The sequence below is a fragment of the Gekko japonicus genome, unplaced genomic scaffold (genome assembly GCF_001447785.1).
Source record: "Gekko japonicus isolate JY-2015 unplaced genomic scaffold, Gekko_japonicus_V1.1 scaffold1763, whole genome shotgun sequence".
Classification (NCBI taxonomy): Eukaryota; Metazoa; Chordata; class Lepidosauria; order Squamata; family Gekkonidae; genus Gekko; species Gekko japonicus.
The window spans coordinates 127,058-143,495 of NW_015167588.1; the positions used below are offsets into that span (position 1 = coordinate 127,058).

At 42.7% G+C, this 16,438-nt stretch overlaps 2 protein-coding genes across 2 annotated transcripts in view; both read right to left on the reverse strand.

The window, feature by feature from the left end:
• The window catches only part of SMCHD1 (structural maintenance of chromosomes flexible hinge domain containing 1), a 123,344-nt gene extending 112,431 nt beyond the window's left edge, over nucleotides 1-10,913 (reverse strand). Inside the window, exons 1-3 of the mRNA XM_015413929.1 lie at nucleotides 10,711-10,913; nucleotides 1,889-1,964; nucleotides 1,235-1,396 (exon numbers count right to left, since the gene is read on the reverse strand). Of these exons, the coding sequence (XP_015269415.1) occupies nucleotides 1,235-1,396; nucleotides 1,889-1,964; nucleotides 10,711-10,851 (379 nt within the window). The 5' untranslated portion in view covers nucleotides 10,852-10,913. The remainder of the gene's footprint in view (nucleotides 1-1,234; nucleotides 1,397-1,888; nucleotides 1,965-10,710) is intronic.
• Nucleotides 10,914-13,367: 2,454 nt separating this feature from the next.
• The window catches only part of NDC80 (NDC80 kinetochore complex component), a 29,707-nt gene continuing 26,636 nt past the window's right edge, over nucleotides 13,368-16,438 (reverse strand). The window contains exons 15-17 of the mRNA XM_015413931.1: nucleotides 15,868-15,998; nucleotides 14,405-14,507; nucleotides 13,368-13,505 (exon numbers count right to left, since the gene is read on the reverse strand). Coding sequence (XP_015269417.1) covers nucleotides 13,368-13,505; nucleotides 14,405-14,507; nucleotides 15,868-15,998 — 372 coding nt within the window. The remainder of the gene's footprint in view (nucleotides 13,506-14,404; nucleotides 14,508-15,867; nucleotides 15,999-16,438) is intronic.

Genomic DNA, 16,438 nt, shown 5'->3' on the forward strand with positions numbered 1-16,438 from the left:
TGAGCAGCAGAGACCACTGGCTGGGTACACTCTCCTTGTCATCTTCCCATGCTCCTTTTTCTGTGGTTTCAGCCTATGCACCATATAGGTTGTGTGGTCACTGCTGGTGGGAGAATCCTGGGGCCCGTGCCAACAGGGCTCAGGTCCTTCAACAGGGTTTGGAGGATGCCCTAGGCATGACGCCTCAATACATGGCCCCACTACTTGGCTGTGACATGCACAGGACTGGGCCCCTGTTCCTGCTGGCCCGTGACTGGTTCTGTCTGCTCTAGGCCTGCCATTGCACCATGTGACCTGCATGAGACGTGACGGCATGGATGCTGGGATGCTGGCACAGTTGTGGCCCCTGTGACCCTGTTTCTCAGTCTTCTTCCTGCTTCCCAGTCTCTGTTGGAATCCTTTAGGGAGCAGACTAGCAGTGCCATGATTACACTGGCAGTCAACTGCTGCAGCACAGGTGGCCCTTAGGATTGCACTGCCCAAGATGCAAAAGCTATATCTGTACTAGCATTGGAAAGTTCAGTTTGACTGAGGAAACACTGAAAGCAGTAATATTGGGTTATGTAAAAGGCAGCAGGAGAAAGGGAGCAATTGGAGAGCAAGGGTTTACTTTGGCATGTCAGGTTCAGCCAGGGGAATAGCCAGAAAGTTTTGTTTGGTGGGGCATGGGGAAATCTGGGGGGAGGGCACCCCAGCCACACCTGCTGCTCCTTTTGCAGCAGCAGAAGCAGCAACTAGTTCTCTTGATTGGAAAGACTCGATTCTAGGCTCCTTTTCTGTGTAAGCCGGGGAGGGATTTCCATTTCTCTCTATTTTGCATTTTGCAATTGTATTTCATTGCATATTTAAAAACCTATTTATTTTTTGGCTTGGAAAGAAGAAGAAAAATGAGACTGAAGCTTCCCTTGACTGTGCCTGGGGTCATTTTGGAACACCATGGCACATCTTACATTAAAAACAAAACAAAACTGATTTTTATTCTTTTTTCCAGATTTTAAATAAATAATTTAATTTTCCAGATTTAATTTTTTGTCTGAAAGGGCAGTGCTAATCTCTGTGTGGGGGCATTGCCCCCAAATGCCCATTGGCTATGGACCTGGGCTCAGCATGGTTTTTAACAATCTGAAAAGGGTTCAGCTTTATTATTCAATAAATCATTTGTCTTAAATGCTAACAAAATTATTTCATCTGTCCTCAACATTTATAATTTAAAGAAAAGCTGAAAAAAACTTACGTAGAGGATTTTGCCCTTCACTAGCATAATATTCATACATTCCACTTTTCACAAGTGTATCATAATGTGGTAGGAAATCAATACGCTCCTTTGTTGCAGAGGGGAGTGATTGATCAACTGACTGTAGCAAGTAGAAAGTCATCCTGTCTTGAACAATTCCACCTGAAACACAGGCATAAAACTTTAAAAGGAAAACAATTTCATCATCCATATTTTTTTCTTAGAATACAAATCAAGTTTTTAAAATTTTGTTCAATTATTTTAATTCTCCTTTAATTTGCAAGTAAACAAATCAATTTACCACTTGTGGAAAAATCACATACATCTAATCAACCAGATAACTATATATCTGATGTGGATATTCTTTCTATTGCAACCCAATGCAAGTACCTAAAATTTGCAGCTTTGCCTCCTTTAAAAAAAAAAAGACACTTGAGACTTTGCAATATTTTTCTATACATTTCAAAATCCCGTTGTGGTATTACTATTCAGATACAAATAGCCTTTTGATAAAGGCAGCAAACTCCTGTGGCATCTCAAAGACCAAAATTTACATTTTATCTTATATCTGTAGCATGGGCTTTCATAGAATTGGGTCTCCTCCATCAAATGACTTTTATTTTAGATTGCACCTGTCATAGAAAATATACTTACCAAAGTTTTCACTGGTGATCTGTTTTCTGCTAGTTGTTGTGATAACAAATGCTTCATCTGAAGAAATGCCAAATGCCTATAAACATAAATTAAAGAGTATATTTTCCATTGCATAAGTAATGTAGAGTTTAGTGTTAAATGTTTAAAGTACTGTAAATCCTTACCTTACATAAGTGTCCCTAAATAAGTAAATGAAAGGCATCAGGAAAGTGCTTGCCCCCATCAAACACTACACTGCTGACTTAAAAGTTTGTAAGTAGGAGGCTTATGTGCCCTGGTCTTCCTAGGCAATGTAATGTGGTAAACAGCCACAAATTACTTAAACCCACCCTACAAACACAGCAGATCATAAGAGTCCTCCTGTGAATGTTAGCTTTACTGCTACTCCATTTCCACTCTTAACCCGGGTAACTGGACCAGCCCTCGGCCATTATGATATTAAAAAGTGTTCTTCTGAAACAGAAATGCATCTTCCCCAAAAGACAGAAGAACACAGCAAAATCTAGTTCCTAGCTTTCTGGAATAAGCAAGATAACAGACAAGGTCACCATTATTCTGGGAAAATAGCTCCAACAGTGAAAACTACGCAGACGGACGAGTGATTTCAGCTTAGCGAACTTTATTAGTCAGGAACAAGACAAAGTAACCAGCTCGCAGGCTGATTTATATGTGCAACAACCCCGCACCCAAAACACACCCACACACAAGTGATTGGCTATTTACAGTGGCCGAGAGTTCCATAGGCTCTCGGCCGGGAGCCTAGCCTGCCGATAGGGGCCGGCTAGGATCTGCTTGTCATATTGTTGCTTTTTTTTGGATAAATCTTTTTATTGTTTTTGTAAGAAGCATTGCATACAACACATACTTATTGAATTCTACATTTCGAGATTACGACCATTACTAGCAGTTTAACATCTATCCACCACCATACAGCCCAATCGCATTACTGTGAGTTTTACCTTTTAATTTACCTGCTATACCCTACAAATATAACCATTTATGATAAGTCTGCTTAGCGGGGAGTAAATCATTCGTTACTGGGGCCCAAATCCTAACAAATTTGGTGTAAGTAGGAGTATTACTGTTGTCCGCTCTTTTCAAGGAGTCCGTAATTTTTGCCATTATGAACTGATCCCAGACTTTCTCTTGCCACACTGCGATTGTGGGGGGAGATGGAGATTTCCATGCCTCTGCTATTGTTAACCTGGCATCCGCTAGCAACGTTGAAATGAGTTCCTTGTTACTCCCTATCATCGATTCATTCCATAGATTTAGCAACACCACTTCCGGATTGCAAGGTAATGACTGTCTGGTAATCTCATTTATCTGAGATATCACATTTCTCCAAAAGCTTTGTATTTCTTGGCATCCCCACCAGCAGTGATAGTATGTCCCTATCTGACCACACTGCTTCCAGCAGACACTGCTTCCTGACAGTTTAATTTTATGTAACTGTTGCAGGGTAAGGTACCAGCGTGAAGTCAATTTGAAGAATTGAAGACGGATGTTATATATGGAGGATCTGTTCACCGGAGAAGCCCAGATATCTAACCAATCCAATTCTTGAAAGGTAAGGTTAAGATCTTCTTCCCATCTATTTTGATATGTTAGTTTATTTGTGTTGTCTTCTTTTATTATAATTTTATATATCTTAGAGAGCACTCCCTTTGGTGAGCTTGTGGACGTCGCAATTATTTTTTCCAGGTCCGTTAATCCTCTTTGAAAAAGCCCTGACTCTGCTAGGCATTCAATTAACTCTCTTAATTGTAGATATTGGTACCACGGGGCCTGGTCTTCCAATTTCTGGTCAAAGAATCTTTTATCTAGCATTTTGTCTTTCAGCACCAAATCGTGAATTCGCCCCAGGCCCGCCCTCTTCCATTGCTCAAAGGCATAAGGTATCAAACCCTGTGGAAACCAGTTTTGATGCGTATAGGTCGATAAAACTGAGATACCTGGCGACAGAAGTCTCTTCCACTGGTCCCAAATCTTAAGTGATGTCGTAAGTAGAACATTCTGGCTTATTGTTTTCGGTCCGCAATCTTGCGATAACCAGAAAGTTTCTTATAGAGTGTATGGTTTAACGTATTTCTCTTCTATCTGCAACCAAGGATTGTTATGGTCATTGCGTAACATTTGAGTTATATGCGACAAAATAGAAGCGTGATAGTAAGCGGATAAGAGTGGAAAATCCAATCCTCCGAGGCTTGCTGGTCTGTGTAGCACACTTCGGTTCACTCTTGATTTCTTTCCATTCCACAGGAATCGCGTCAAAAAGCTTTGCCAATAGTTGAAGTCTTTAATTGTAATGCGAAGAGGAAGGACCCTAAAGAGGAATAAGAATTTCGGCAGGATAAAACTTTTTATTATATGCAGCCTGTCTGACAACGATAGATTCAACGATTCCCAATTATGTAATTTATTCTTAATGTTAGTGACCAGGGGTTGATAGTTCTTGAAAAGATGTTTAGGATCCAGAGGTAAGTACACTCCTAGATGTCTCCAACAGTCCGTGACCCATTTATACAGATAAACACTTTGCAACCATACTGTGGTCGTTTGATCTAAATTTAAAGGAAACAGTTCTGATTTTGAGGTGTTGATCCGTAGACCCGAGATATCTCCAAATGAATTTAACATGTGTTGAAAGGCTTCCAAAGATCGCTCAGTATCCGATATATATAGAGTCATGTCATCACCATAAGGATTTATTTTGTGTGTTTTCCCGTTTATTTATATTCCCTTAAACTTCACATTAGTTCTTAGTTGCTCAGCGAGAGGCTCTATCGCTATTGCAAATATCAAGGGGGTTAATGGGCACCCTTGTCTTGTTCTTCTAGACAAATTGAAGAAATACGAGTCCCTACTGTTGACACTGACTTTAGCTTTATTTTCTGTGTATAGTGCCTGTAACACTTTTAAAAAATTTTCCCCGAACTCCAGCTTCTTAAACAGTTCTCCTATGTAGGTTGTTTCTACTGAATCAAAGGCTTTTTCAAAGTCTAACGCTAAGATTGTCGAATCCCCCTTCCTATTTTTCTCATGAATTACTATGTCTATCGTTCTTCGTATATTATCTGTTATTTGTCTAGTTGGGATGAAACCAGTTTGGTCCAAATTAATATATCTCGTAATAAATTTCTTTATTCTGTTGGCAATGACTGTTGTAAATATTTTGTTAACGTGGTTGAGCAATGATATCGGCCTAAAGGAAGCTGGCATAGTGGGGTCTTTTCCTTCTTTGGGTATTACTGTGATTGTGGATTCCGACCACAAAGCTGGCACACGACCCATCACCATTATTTCATTGCATGTGTCTACCAGGTGTTTCACTAAAATTGTACGGAACGTTTTATAAAATTCTGCGGGAAGGCCATCTAATCCTGCAGTCTTGTTATCTTTCATGTTCTTGATTACTTCCAAGACTTCTTGCGATGACATCTCATCCTCCATCAGATCCCTATGCTCCCTGCTAACCTTAGGTAATGTGGTCAAGGAGTTAAGGAAATCTTTAATAGCCTCCTTATTTGGGTGTCTTGACTCATAGAGTTGTCCCATTGCAGCTGAGCTTCGCTCTCAGTAACTTCGCATGACCGCGTGGTGAAATGGCCACGCACGTGGTCTGAGATGGATACATTACAAACAGAAAAAGAAACTGTAACATGAAAAGGTGGTCTATCACCACATGCCTTCTATGTTCCATAACATTCCAGCCATATCTACCAAAATTTGGAAACAGATTATGAAGCTTCTCTTCTCAATAACAATTCAGTCACTGTAACTAGGGAAAAATACAGAGGAACAATACCTTTCTCCAATAAAGAAGATAAGTATAAGCACTATACTACTAAGCTGTACCTCCATCTGATGCTTGGGATCATTAATACCACAAAGCCAGGTTCCTTTTATCCCCTCAAACTTGACTAGGGCAACAACTGCTTGAAGAGTCTTTATTGTTGATACCTACATGAAACTATTCTCAACAAACATAGCTCTTTGTTTAACAGCACCAACTATGTCCACGTGGGGTAATTGCCATTCCTCTCATCCTTATCTGGTAGCAATACAGAAATATTGTTTCTGCTTTATTGGACTGTCAGAGGCATAAATTCATGCTTCACTGGGGAGTGCACAATGTACTGGGAAGCATGTTCATGCACACACCCTCAGGTTCACTAAATAAGGAGATGAACCAAGCTGTGCATGTGGATAGAGTCGGGGGGGAGAGAAAAGAAGTTGTTTTACGGCACGGCCACAAAACTTATAAGTCTGAAGTTTTAGTCTTAAAATGGAGTACAGGATGTGCTGCAGACTGAATTGGATTTATTTGTACAGTGCTAGGTACAAAACAGATTTTTCAAACTGCACTAAATGGCTGGGACAAGAAATAAAAATAATGGCACTCATTTAAATATGAAAGGGAGCTGTTAGTCAAATGTCTTTCCAGTATGCCTTTAAAAATGTCATTTAACATCATTTACTGTACCATTAGGTTTGTCTTCAAATCACCAGATAAAGTACAAGAGGACACTAAGGAGGAAAGATAGCAGAACAAGTCGCACCTCTAGTCGCAGCCCTGAAAGCTCTGTATTTGCCATACACAATGAACAGACATGGTTAGATGTTATCTTCCTTGTCATTTATCTGATTCTCAATGTTTTCAGTGCAATTAATTTCACTCCAAGTATGCTTGGTGCGGGCCATAGCTATTCTCTGCATCGTCCCAATATTTTGGACCCAAGAAAATTTACTCCATTTCCCCTTCTGTTTTTTTCCCCTAAGAGACAGAAATCCACTAATGACAATCTGTACTTCACCGTCTCCCCAGTGGGAACTCAAAGAGGCTTACATCGTTCTCCTCTCCTCCATTTTATCCTCACAATAACCCTTTGGAGATAGGTTAGGCTGAGACAGTGTGGCTGACCCAAGGTCACCCAGTGAGCTTTGACAGCACAAGTGGGAATTTGAACCTGGGCCTCCCAAGTGGGAATTCGAACCTGGGCCTCACAGTTACTAGTCTGATTCTTAACCACTACACCACACTGGTGCTCCTGGATCCTTCTAACCCTAAGTTCATTCTGTCTTTTCACAAACAGTTGGCAACACGGCAGGGAGAGGCATGCTGTTTTGTCTCTTTGTTCAGAAAGAGACAAAAAGTGTTCTCACACCTAAAAGCATTTGGATCATAACAATTTTCTGCTGAAATTCCTCACCATCTTGGAATAGCCTGTTTTATTTATTGATTCTGTACTGTGTTTAATTACTGGTTTTTAACATATTTATTGTCTCATTCTGTTGTAAACCACCCTGAGCCCTGCTCGCAGGGAAGGGCAGCCTAAAAGTCCAAATAATAAATAAATAAACCCTTATCTGTAAATTAAACTTTAATTGTCCACTCCATGTTTCTTAATGGTGAATCTTCCATTCTGAACATGCTTAGGTTTATTTTAATGTTAAGGAAAAACATAATATGTTATGAAGCTTTATTTGCAGCTTTCTAACCTCTTCAAAAGCCTAAAATACAAGCTACAATTACTAGAATGCAGCTTCATTCTGCTCTGCAAAAAGTCTCTAAGCACCTAATCATGACACACTTGTTATGTTTGTTCTATATTTTAATTAGAAGTATTGCATCATTATTTGTATTGGTACTCATTTCTCAGCAGACTTCTGTAGAGAACAACAAGTTCAAAACAGAGATGTATTTTAGTACTTATACAGCTGTACCAAAAGTATACCTCCAGCCAGAAAGTGGGGGAGGGGATAACAAGGAGATGACAGGTTCCTATCTGATACTGCCACCACAAATAGTAGGGAGTTAGCTCAGCAGGAGCTCTTCCCTCCTCAAGCTGCCCTTCCAGACTCATACTGAAAGGCATATAGCTAACCTCTACCTTAAAAGTCTATCTTCAGGCAAAACAAACAAACCCTGAAACCTTTGCTATCTTCCATTCAGTTCATTGTCCAGTTTACAAAATCTCCATAGATGCCGATTTCCCCCCAAAAGCAAGTAAACTGCAGTATTTTCTCATGTTATCTTCATCTTGATTGGTTTCACACATACTTGGTACCTGTAACAATGTCAAGCCCAATCTTCAAGACAGAGACGTGGATTTATGACATCTATGTTCTTAGTATCTTTTGTATGTGAACTAGACATACAGCACTCCTAGCTTCCAGTTTTGTTTACAGCTTATCACGTACTGCACCTTACAGGAAAGACAGCCTTACCCAGCCCAAATTATCAGCATTCTGCTTCTTCTTCAACAAAGATTACACAGGATACAAGGCAACAGCCCTTGCCTTTCAGGAAGACTGGGTCAGATATGCAAAAAGCTTTGCATTTGTAAAAACAACTTAAGAAACTTTTGACACTAATAAAAGTTCCATACTATGGCAGGAAATTGCTTACCAACAGGATAAAAGTTACAAATAGTAGAACCCAGGGGTCATTTCCTGCAGGAGCGCACAGGAGCGGAGCTCCGGCAGTAAAGAGCCCAGGGGATGGGCACATGCAACAAGCCCCACCCCCTGCTCCCAGCAGCTCTCAGTCAGAGAAAGAAGCAGCCAGGTAAGTTGCAGAGCTCCCTCCCCCGGCCCACCGGTCCAAAACAGTCCAGTGGCACCTTTAAGACCAAGTTTTATTCAGGTACAAGCTCTCCCTCCTCTGCGAGGACAGATCTGCATGCCCCCCCCTCCAATAGCTAGCAATCCAAAACAGTTCAGTGGAGCCTGAGCAGTGGGTGTTGCCTTCTGACACACTTCTGGTGCTGTCAGGGGGTGTGACATATGCAAATAAGTTATGCTAATGAGTTATCCTAATGAGCTCCTGCACCTCTTTTTCTACGAAATGACCCCGAACCTATCACTGACATTTGCACAGTTATCAGATAAAGAAAGTGAAACATCTCAGCACCATTTGACAAATTAATTAACCTTATCATAAAACTATAACCTCTTCTTTTCCCTCTCTAAAGCACTGCAAATTGGCAAGATGGTTTTGAGTGGAGCTATAGCAAAAAACCATTGAGATTACCAATGCAGACATCTGTGCCCAGTCCAAAGTGGTATGAAAATTCTCTCCTTATCAGTTTGGCTACTGATTCTATAGGCATATTTTTTCAAATCTCTTTGATTTGGCCTAGTGTTTCTTAGTTATTCCTAGATAGTTCCTGATTAAATGATATATTCTTATTCTTTCAGATATGCTTACTGATGAGTCTTACGATAGACAGAATCCCATGAAAGCTCACACCCTGCCACAAATTTTGTTAGTCTTTAAGGTGCTACTGGACTCTTGCTCTTTTTTAGAAATACTAAAAAAAAGCCTCTTCCACTCTGTTCCTTGAAATCCCCAGTACTTTCAGACATCTCTACACCAGTTTACACAAAGAAACTGTTCAAAAAGTATTTAATTACAGAATGTCCTAACTAGAATATTTAGAAACATAGAGCTGGAAGGGATCCAGGAAATTCACAGATATCCCCCCTCGACCTGTGACCCCTGCTCTATACCCAGAGGAAAGGGAAAGAAAAAGAAAAACAGCTTCCAGGATCCTTGGGCCAATCTCGCCTGGAGAAAAATTCCTTCCTGATTCTAACATTACCCTGGCTGCATAAGAAAGGCCCCCAAGAGCCCAGCACTGGCTTATCCATTCCTGCCCTCCCTCTCGGGATCTGCCTAAAGTCATAGTAAGCCATAGAATCAGCATTGCTGTCAGATGGCCCTCTAGCCTTTGCTTTAAAAACCTCTTCAGTTAGAGTTCAGGTTTGAGATGTCAATGAAGTTTTCTGTCTCCCCTCGAGATTAACAACTAAACCCACCTGAATGATATTAGTAGAACTTCACAGGCACTTCCCATTTGTTCTTTGATTACTAATCTACATAATATCAATGCAATACTTTATTTTGAATGCAGAACGATGTGTGTAACCTCCCCCCCCCCTTATAAATCGTGTGTGTGTGGGGGGGAGAACTCAGGCTCCAGCAAGATGAGTCTCATTTATATTTATCAGGGCTAGTGATCTTTTTATTGAAACAAGGATAGACCTATCAAAGTATTAAAAAACATGTATGGTATTGTGTACAGAACTATGAAGTCTACAAACCGTCTGAATCTGTATTTCACATGTTTTTCAGATTAAAAAGCATATGCAAACGATCACCCCAGAACGCGCGGGGGGGGGGGGGTGAGAAGAGACGTTTGTGATAAAGCAGTAAAAACTTCTAAGCTGCGCAGAAAGACACTTCACCCCTGAGGTTCGCAGGTAGTGGAAGTGTCTCCCTAGAGGACCACTCCTCACGTCGATAAGGCAGACGCGGTAGAGGCTGGGGAAAGTCACCGAGGAGCTCTTCCTACGAGTTTGCTCCTCGCGCGGAACTTTCAGACGCCGAAGTCACCCCGCCCTCAACTCTGGTGAGCTTCCCCACCAGTGGCCCTTCAGAGGAGAAGGGGGAAGAGGAAAGGGCTTCGCAGTCCTTCTCTCAGCGCCGTGACAGTCGCAGGCGCCCCGCACCTCTCTACACGGGAGAAGGCGAGTCCTCAACTTCTCTCTCGCTCTAGTCACCCGTCGCTTGGCGCCTCTCCCGAGGCCGGAGGAAAACGGACCCGCTCTCTTTCACGCTCGTGCTCCCTCCCCCGCCACCCCACCCCGATCCAGACGCTCAAGTTCACGTTCTAGAACCCCACGGCGTTCCGCGGAGTTTGGCAGGTGCGCCAAATAAGCGCCGGCTCGCGAGGCCAGGGAAAGCGGACATCGGGAGGCGCCTGTCCGTTAAGAGATGCCGCACTTCAGCCCCCTCCACCTGGGATGCCATTTACCTGGCACACGGCGCTGCGGAAACCCTCATAGCTTCCCTCATGGCAGTTAAGGGTTTTCTCGCTGTCGTCCGACACATCCTGCCTCCGATCGTACACGAAGACAGTCAGGATGTTGCTGGCGCCGTCCCTCCCCGCTGCCATGTTGAGGCGCCGCGCTGCAGAACGCGGCCAAGCTCAGGAGACAAGCTCCCCTCTCCCCCGGCCGGGCGCCCCTCTCCCCGCCTCGCCTAGTAGGCAGTTTGGTATTGCCCAGGAAGGGAGCGGGCTTGTCGGTCGCCAAGGAAGGGAGACAGGCAGGGGGCGGGGACTACATAACATCCAGATGTTGAGCAGAGGGGAGGGGCGGGCCTATGCCTCACGGGCAAAAAACAAAAGCGCGGAGGAATTCAAAGGAGGGGCGGAGCAGGCGGGAAGGAAAAATAAACCCGGAAGCGAAACCATTCGCGGGTCTTTCAACCCGGCCGTCGGGCTGTAGAAATGAGCTGAGGCCTGGAACGTCACGTCCGTTGCCAAAGCTGCGGTTTGGAACCGAGAGAAGCGCTCTCGTTATGTGACGCACTCCCGTTGTCCTTCTTACGCGCCTTAAGTAATAAAGAGGCGGTGCGAAGACGCCGAGGCTGTTGGTAATATTAAGAGGCGCCCGCAAAAGTATGGTCAAGCGCTTCTTTGTCAAGTTAAAAGCTTGGTCGTAGTCCAGGTTTAACAAGGAGAACTAGGATTACCAGCTCTGGTTCGGGAAATTCCTGGAGGGTGGTCAGTGTTTAGGTAGAGCTGAGTTGTTTGGGCAGGGGGTATGCAGGAGCTCAATGGGGACGGTTATGGTATGACATACAGCCCGCCCTGTAAAGCTGCCCTTTACCCCAGGGGAGCAGATTGCTGTAGTCTGGAGATCAACTGTAATTCCAGATCTCACCTTGAAGTAGGTAACCTTAAAGAGAGCAGACTTTTTCTCTCTGCAGCAGCCGATTTACAGACATATCAGTAGCCCAGTGGAGGAGGAAAGATTATCAGACACTTGAGCTCTAACTAAACACCAGTCCAGCTGTTGTTGGGGGCTGCCGCCCTGTGTATTTTTCCTTTCTGCATTTTCTAAGGAGTTCAGTCCATGCTTCTGATTTTAGCCGTCAGAGGCTGATGATGTGAGATAATGAATATCCCAAGGTCATTCCAGCAGTTAAGTAAAACACTGAAGCTGTTTTGAAGTCCCATTTTCTGAGGGAAACAAGTCAAAGACTTGTTTTTTTGAGAAGAGGTCATATTTACTGTGTGAGAATCCTGAAGCTGAGAGAAGGCCAATGTTCACCTCAGAAATACATCCTTAGCTGCTAACGGCTCTCTACTACACAGTCAACTGTAGACTTATAACTATAGACTATAGATTAATATAGTTTATGCCAAAATGACCTCTCGCGTGTGAGGTGGAATTTGCCCGTAGGAGCTCAGGGCCGCCACCCAGGGAGCCGGGGGAACGTTTTGTGCCCTCCTCGCATGGCCATTGCCACAGGCGGCAGCGGCCATAACTTTTTAAAGAGCCCCTAATGAGAGCTGGGGGGAGCCGAAATGACCTCTCGCGTGTGATGTTCGAGCATCACACGCGAGAGGTGGAATTTGCCCGTATGAGCTCAAGGCCGCCACCCCGGGGCCCAGGGAGCCGGGGGAACATTTCGCGGCCTTTGCCACTCGAACATCACACGCGAGAGGTCATTTTGCCTCCCCCACCTCTCCTTAGGGGCTCTTTAAAAGGTTTTCTCCAGGGAAACTGATCCTGGTCATCTGGAGATCAACTGTAATAGCAGGAAATCTCCATGTACCACTAGGAGGTTGGCAACCTTAGGTCAGGTGCATCTCCGTGGGAACTTGTTCCATAATTTTGGGGCCACCATGGAAAAGGCTCTCTCTTGTGTACCCACCAAATGAACATATCTAACTGGTGGGACAATCCCACCAAGCAGGAACATATGGGAGATTGTCCTTCAGGTACCCCAGTTCCAAGCCATACAGGGCTTTAAAGGATAAAACCAATACTTTGAATTGGGCTCAGTAGTGGACTAGTCGCCAGTGTAATTGCTGTAGTATTGGGGACATATGTTGGCTCGAACCAGCAGTCTAACCACATTATTCTGCACTACCTGCAGCTTCCATATTCTGTTCAAGGGGAGCCCCAAGTGGAGTGAATTACAATACTCCAGTCTGCTATGGAGACTGGAGAGGATCTAAATAATTTGCTTCAAGGTACTGTCAGATACTGACAAAGGGAGCTTATACCCTGAACAGTTTGTTGGTCTATAAAGTGCTACTGGACTAAAATCTAACTGTAAACTAGACAGTTTTCCAGATATTTCCTGGTAAGTGTTAATCTCTGCTGGAAGGAGCTTCTCTCCTGTACAGATGCCTCTTTAAAATAGAACCAAAATTATTATCTGGCAGTACTGCCATCATATCCCCAAACTTTGATTTTTTAAACATATTTGTAGTTTTGATCATTCAGGCAAGCAAGACCATAGCTGGAATCCTTTTATGAGAAAGAGGCTAAATATTTTGACTTACAAGCAACTTTATTGTATATTTATTAAGCTAAAAATTAACAGTCATGGCAATAAAGCAAAGTCATGATGTGACTAAAACATTTGACGTCTATGTAGACATCAGTATTTCTCTCATTTGTTTGAGGACTGTAATTGTTCAGTCTTCTTTTTGTAGCTGTGTAGTATCTCTCTCAAGTTAGCCAATGGGTCTTCAGACATAAATTCATTAAATTGCCTATCAAACTTCGCATCCTGTTCCTTCAGGTACTTCTGGAATGAAATTATGTTAACAGGTCAAAATATAGTTTTTGGATTTTGTTTCAGTTACCTATAAGAAAAAGTTAAGCCTGATCCACTGCCAAGACTCAAATGTTATTTGCAACTTTCATAAAAAGAAGCATGCTGATCTCCCCCGCCCCCTATACTGGGTTGGTTTAGTGTGAGCCTACAGAAAGGCAGAAGCAGATGAAATTGCCCTTCTGCCTCTTTAATGGGATTGAGAAGTTCCACTGACAACAGGTGGCAAAGGGTGACTTCAACCACTTCCCCTTCCTCCCTGCAGCTGCTTGTGTTGCATAGTTTTGGGCCATGCAGGTCTCCAGAACTCCCACCATTGCCTTTTGGGAGCTTGCAAGGGAATGTGAGAAAGATCTACCTGTTTCACTGATGGTCCCTAGGATCTATCCCATTAAGAATGGTATTATAAGGAAGCAAAATACTGTTTGCCCATTCAGATGGCAGTGTTAGCTATCTGCATTGCTTCCAATCTGATATGAATATCCACATTCTGGGACAAGAACTGGATTGGGTTAATGGTTTGAAGGGTTTGTTTTGAAAGATGCTAGCGTAATTACTAGTTTGTCTTTTTGTCTTATTTCCAAACTGACCAAAAAAAACCCACCCTGAAACATCTCAATTACATGAGGCTGTTTATAAAACGTAATAAAAGCTGGAATGGCAACATTTGTATGGGAAAAGATACATTAGCTTTGATTACTCTGCTCCTCCCCACCACTCCGAAGTTGGGAAGTGCACATGGACACACAAGCATGCATGTATCAAACCATGAATGAACTTTCATTGATGAAAAAGCATTTAAAGAATCACAGACAGGTGTTGCTTGGTGTTCTTAAAATTTGGAATGATTGTTAAAATTAACATAGCATTACCTCTACATCCTCAATGTGAGTACATGTCAGTTCCAGAAGATACTGTAGTTTTTCACACATTTTCCTGCTCTCTTCTGATGTTGTCTGTTTAGCCACTGGGTATCTGGAGAGTAAATACATCATAGCCACAATCCAACACAGGTGGGCTGAACCTGGTCTTAGGAATTCTTAGCAATATGATGAATTACAGCCCTTGTTTCTTGTACAGAAGTCAACATAGATACTTGAGCAATGTCTAAGGAGCTGTACTGAAAATTGTTCTTGCATTAAACATTTGTATGCTATCTAGGATGACAAAATGAGGCCTATCAAGAAAAAAATCATAAAAAGTTTTGGACATCCAGTTGTTTCTCTGCTAAAACATTAGCTAGGAGATGCCACCTGCTGGGAAAATATAGTGTGGGACTGATACTGCTGTGTGATGCTGCATAAATCTCAAGGTTTTGAAGAAAAAAAGAAGTCACTGACTCCTATCATAACACAGTTAAATAAAATTACACTAGAATAGATGGAGCAATCTCCCTCACCCTTCAAAGTTCACTTTTAGTGAAGTCTATGAATTAATTTAATTTCTGGGGGAAAACCTAAACACACTTAACTACATTTGCTTGCATTCATCCCTTCTTATCCCTGCACACACACCTCTTTAGATTGTAATATTAAGGCTTTCTTTTGCTTCTTTTTATAGTGCCATGTACAGTGAAGCCACTGTAAAATAGTTTAATGGAAAACAGCTACACAGATATTTATGGAATCTGCTTCCAAATGTAACCCTATAGACCCCATAGTCTAATGGAGTTTGTGAAGGAAATAATTTTTGTCTCTGAAGGGAACTATAGAAGATGGCTGAGAAAAGGAGAGAGATACCTGAGGAAAAGAGAAGAAAGCTGTTTGAGGTGTATTCTGTGCAGAAAATAGCGTAGCCTGCTAAGCAGCAGGCTCTGAAGATCTATAGCACTACCAAGAGCATTGAAAGCTGAAGTGCTAAATGATGCCAGCCAATCTGCAGGAAAGACTGTGAGGGACTGGGGAGAGTTGTATCAACTCTGAGTCTAACTTTGTGTAGCTTAAGCTTGATGCTTTATACATGTTTTCCTGCTTTGATTCTCCACCTCCTTGTAGAAAAAACCCTGAGTTTGTATTTTATGTTGTATTTGGGAAACATTAACATTTACAACATTTTGATTTTTCTTTTTTCTTTTTTTTTGCCCCACTGCAGCACCCTCTGGTAGAAGCACTGTTATTTTTTTCCTCTTCACCCACCCTTCCATTAATCCACCCAGATGGTAATTTCTCCTCTCGGCTGGGGGTCTGCAGGAAGAAGTGGGGTACACAAATGTGCATAGCATTGCAACCAACATGAAAATATTCTAAAAACTGAAACAAATCATAGGAGAGAAAGCATAAAAAGTGACAGAATGAATAAGCAAGTAAGAAATCATACAGCAAGTCATGTTGTTTACCGGCATCGAAGTTCATGCAGTTCTTTCATAGCTTCACTGACACCTTCATTGACTCCACTCTCAAGCAAGCATTTATGTTTTTCCATCAGTTCCAGCTCTTTGGCACCTCCCTCTTCTTCTTCTTCAAGCTCCTGCAAGCAGTATATGAATTAGCTCTTCAAAATCTTTTAATGGGATTGTAGTTTGTTCAGTGTTTAGATAAAATAATGTAAACAGAGTTTCTATCTTGAGAAAAAAAGGGGGGAATAAAAAAGACAGGTTGCTTACCTGTAACTGGTGATCTTCGAGTGGTCATCTGTGCATTCACACCCTTGGGAATACTCTGCGCCTGCGCTGACCTTCTCGGTACCGATAGCTAGCAAAAGGGATTTTCGCGCCTCTCCCAGGTCACGCGCCGGCTCCACTGCGCATGACCAAGGAGGGGCACGCAGATCCCGCCAGTTCCTTCTGACCGCCGCCCAACAGCCTTCAAAGAAACAAGATGAAGGGCCGAGAGCAGAGGGGAAGGAGGGCGGGTGGTGTGAATGCACAGATGACCACTCGAAGATCACCAGTTACAGGTAAGCAACCT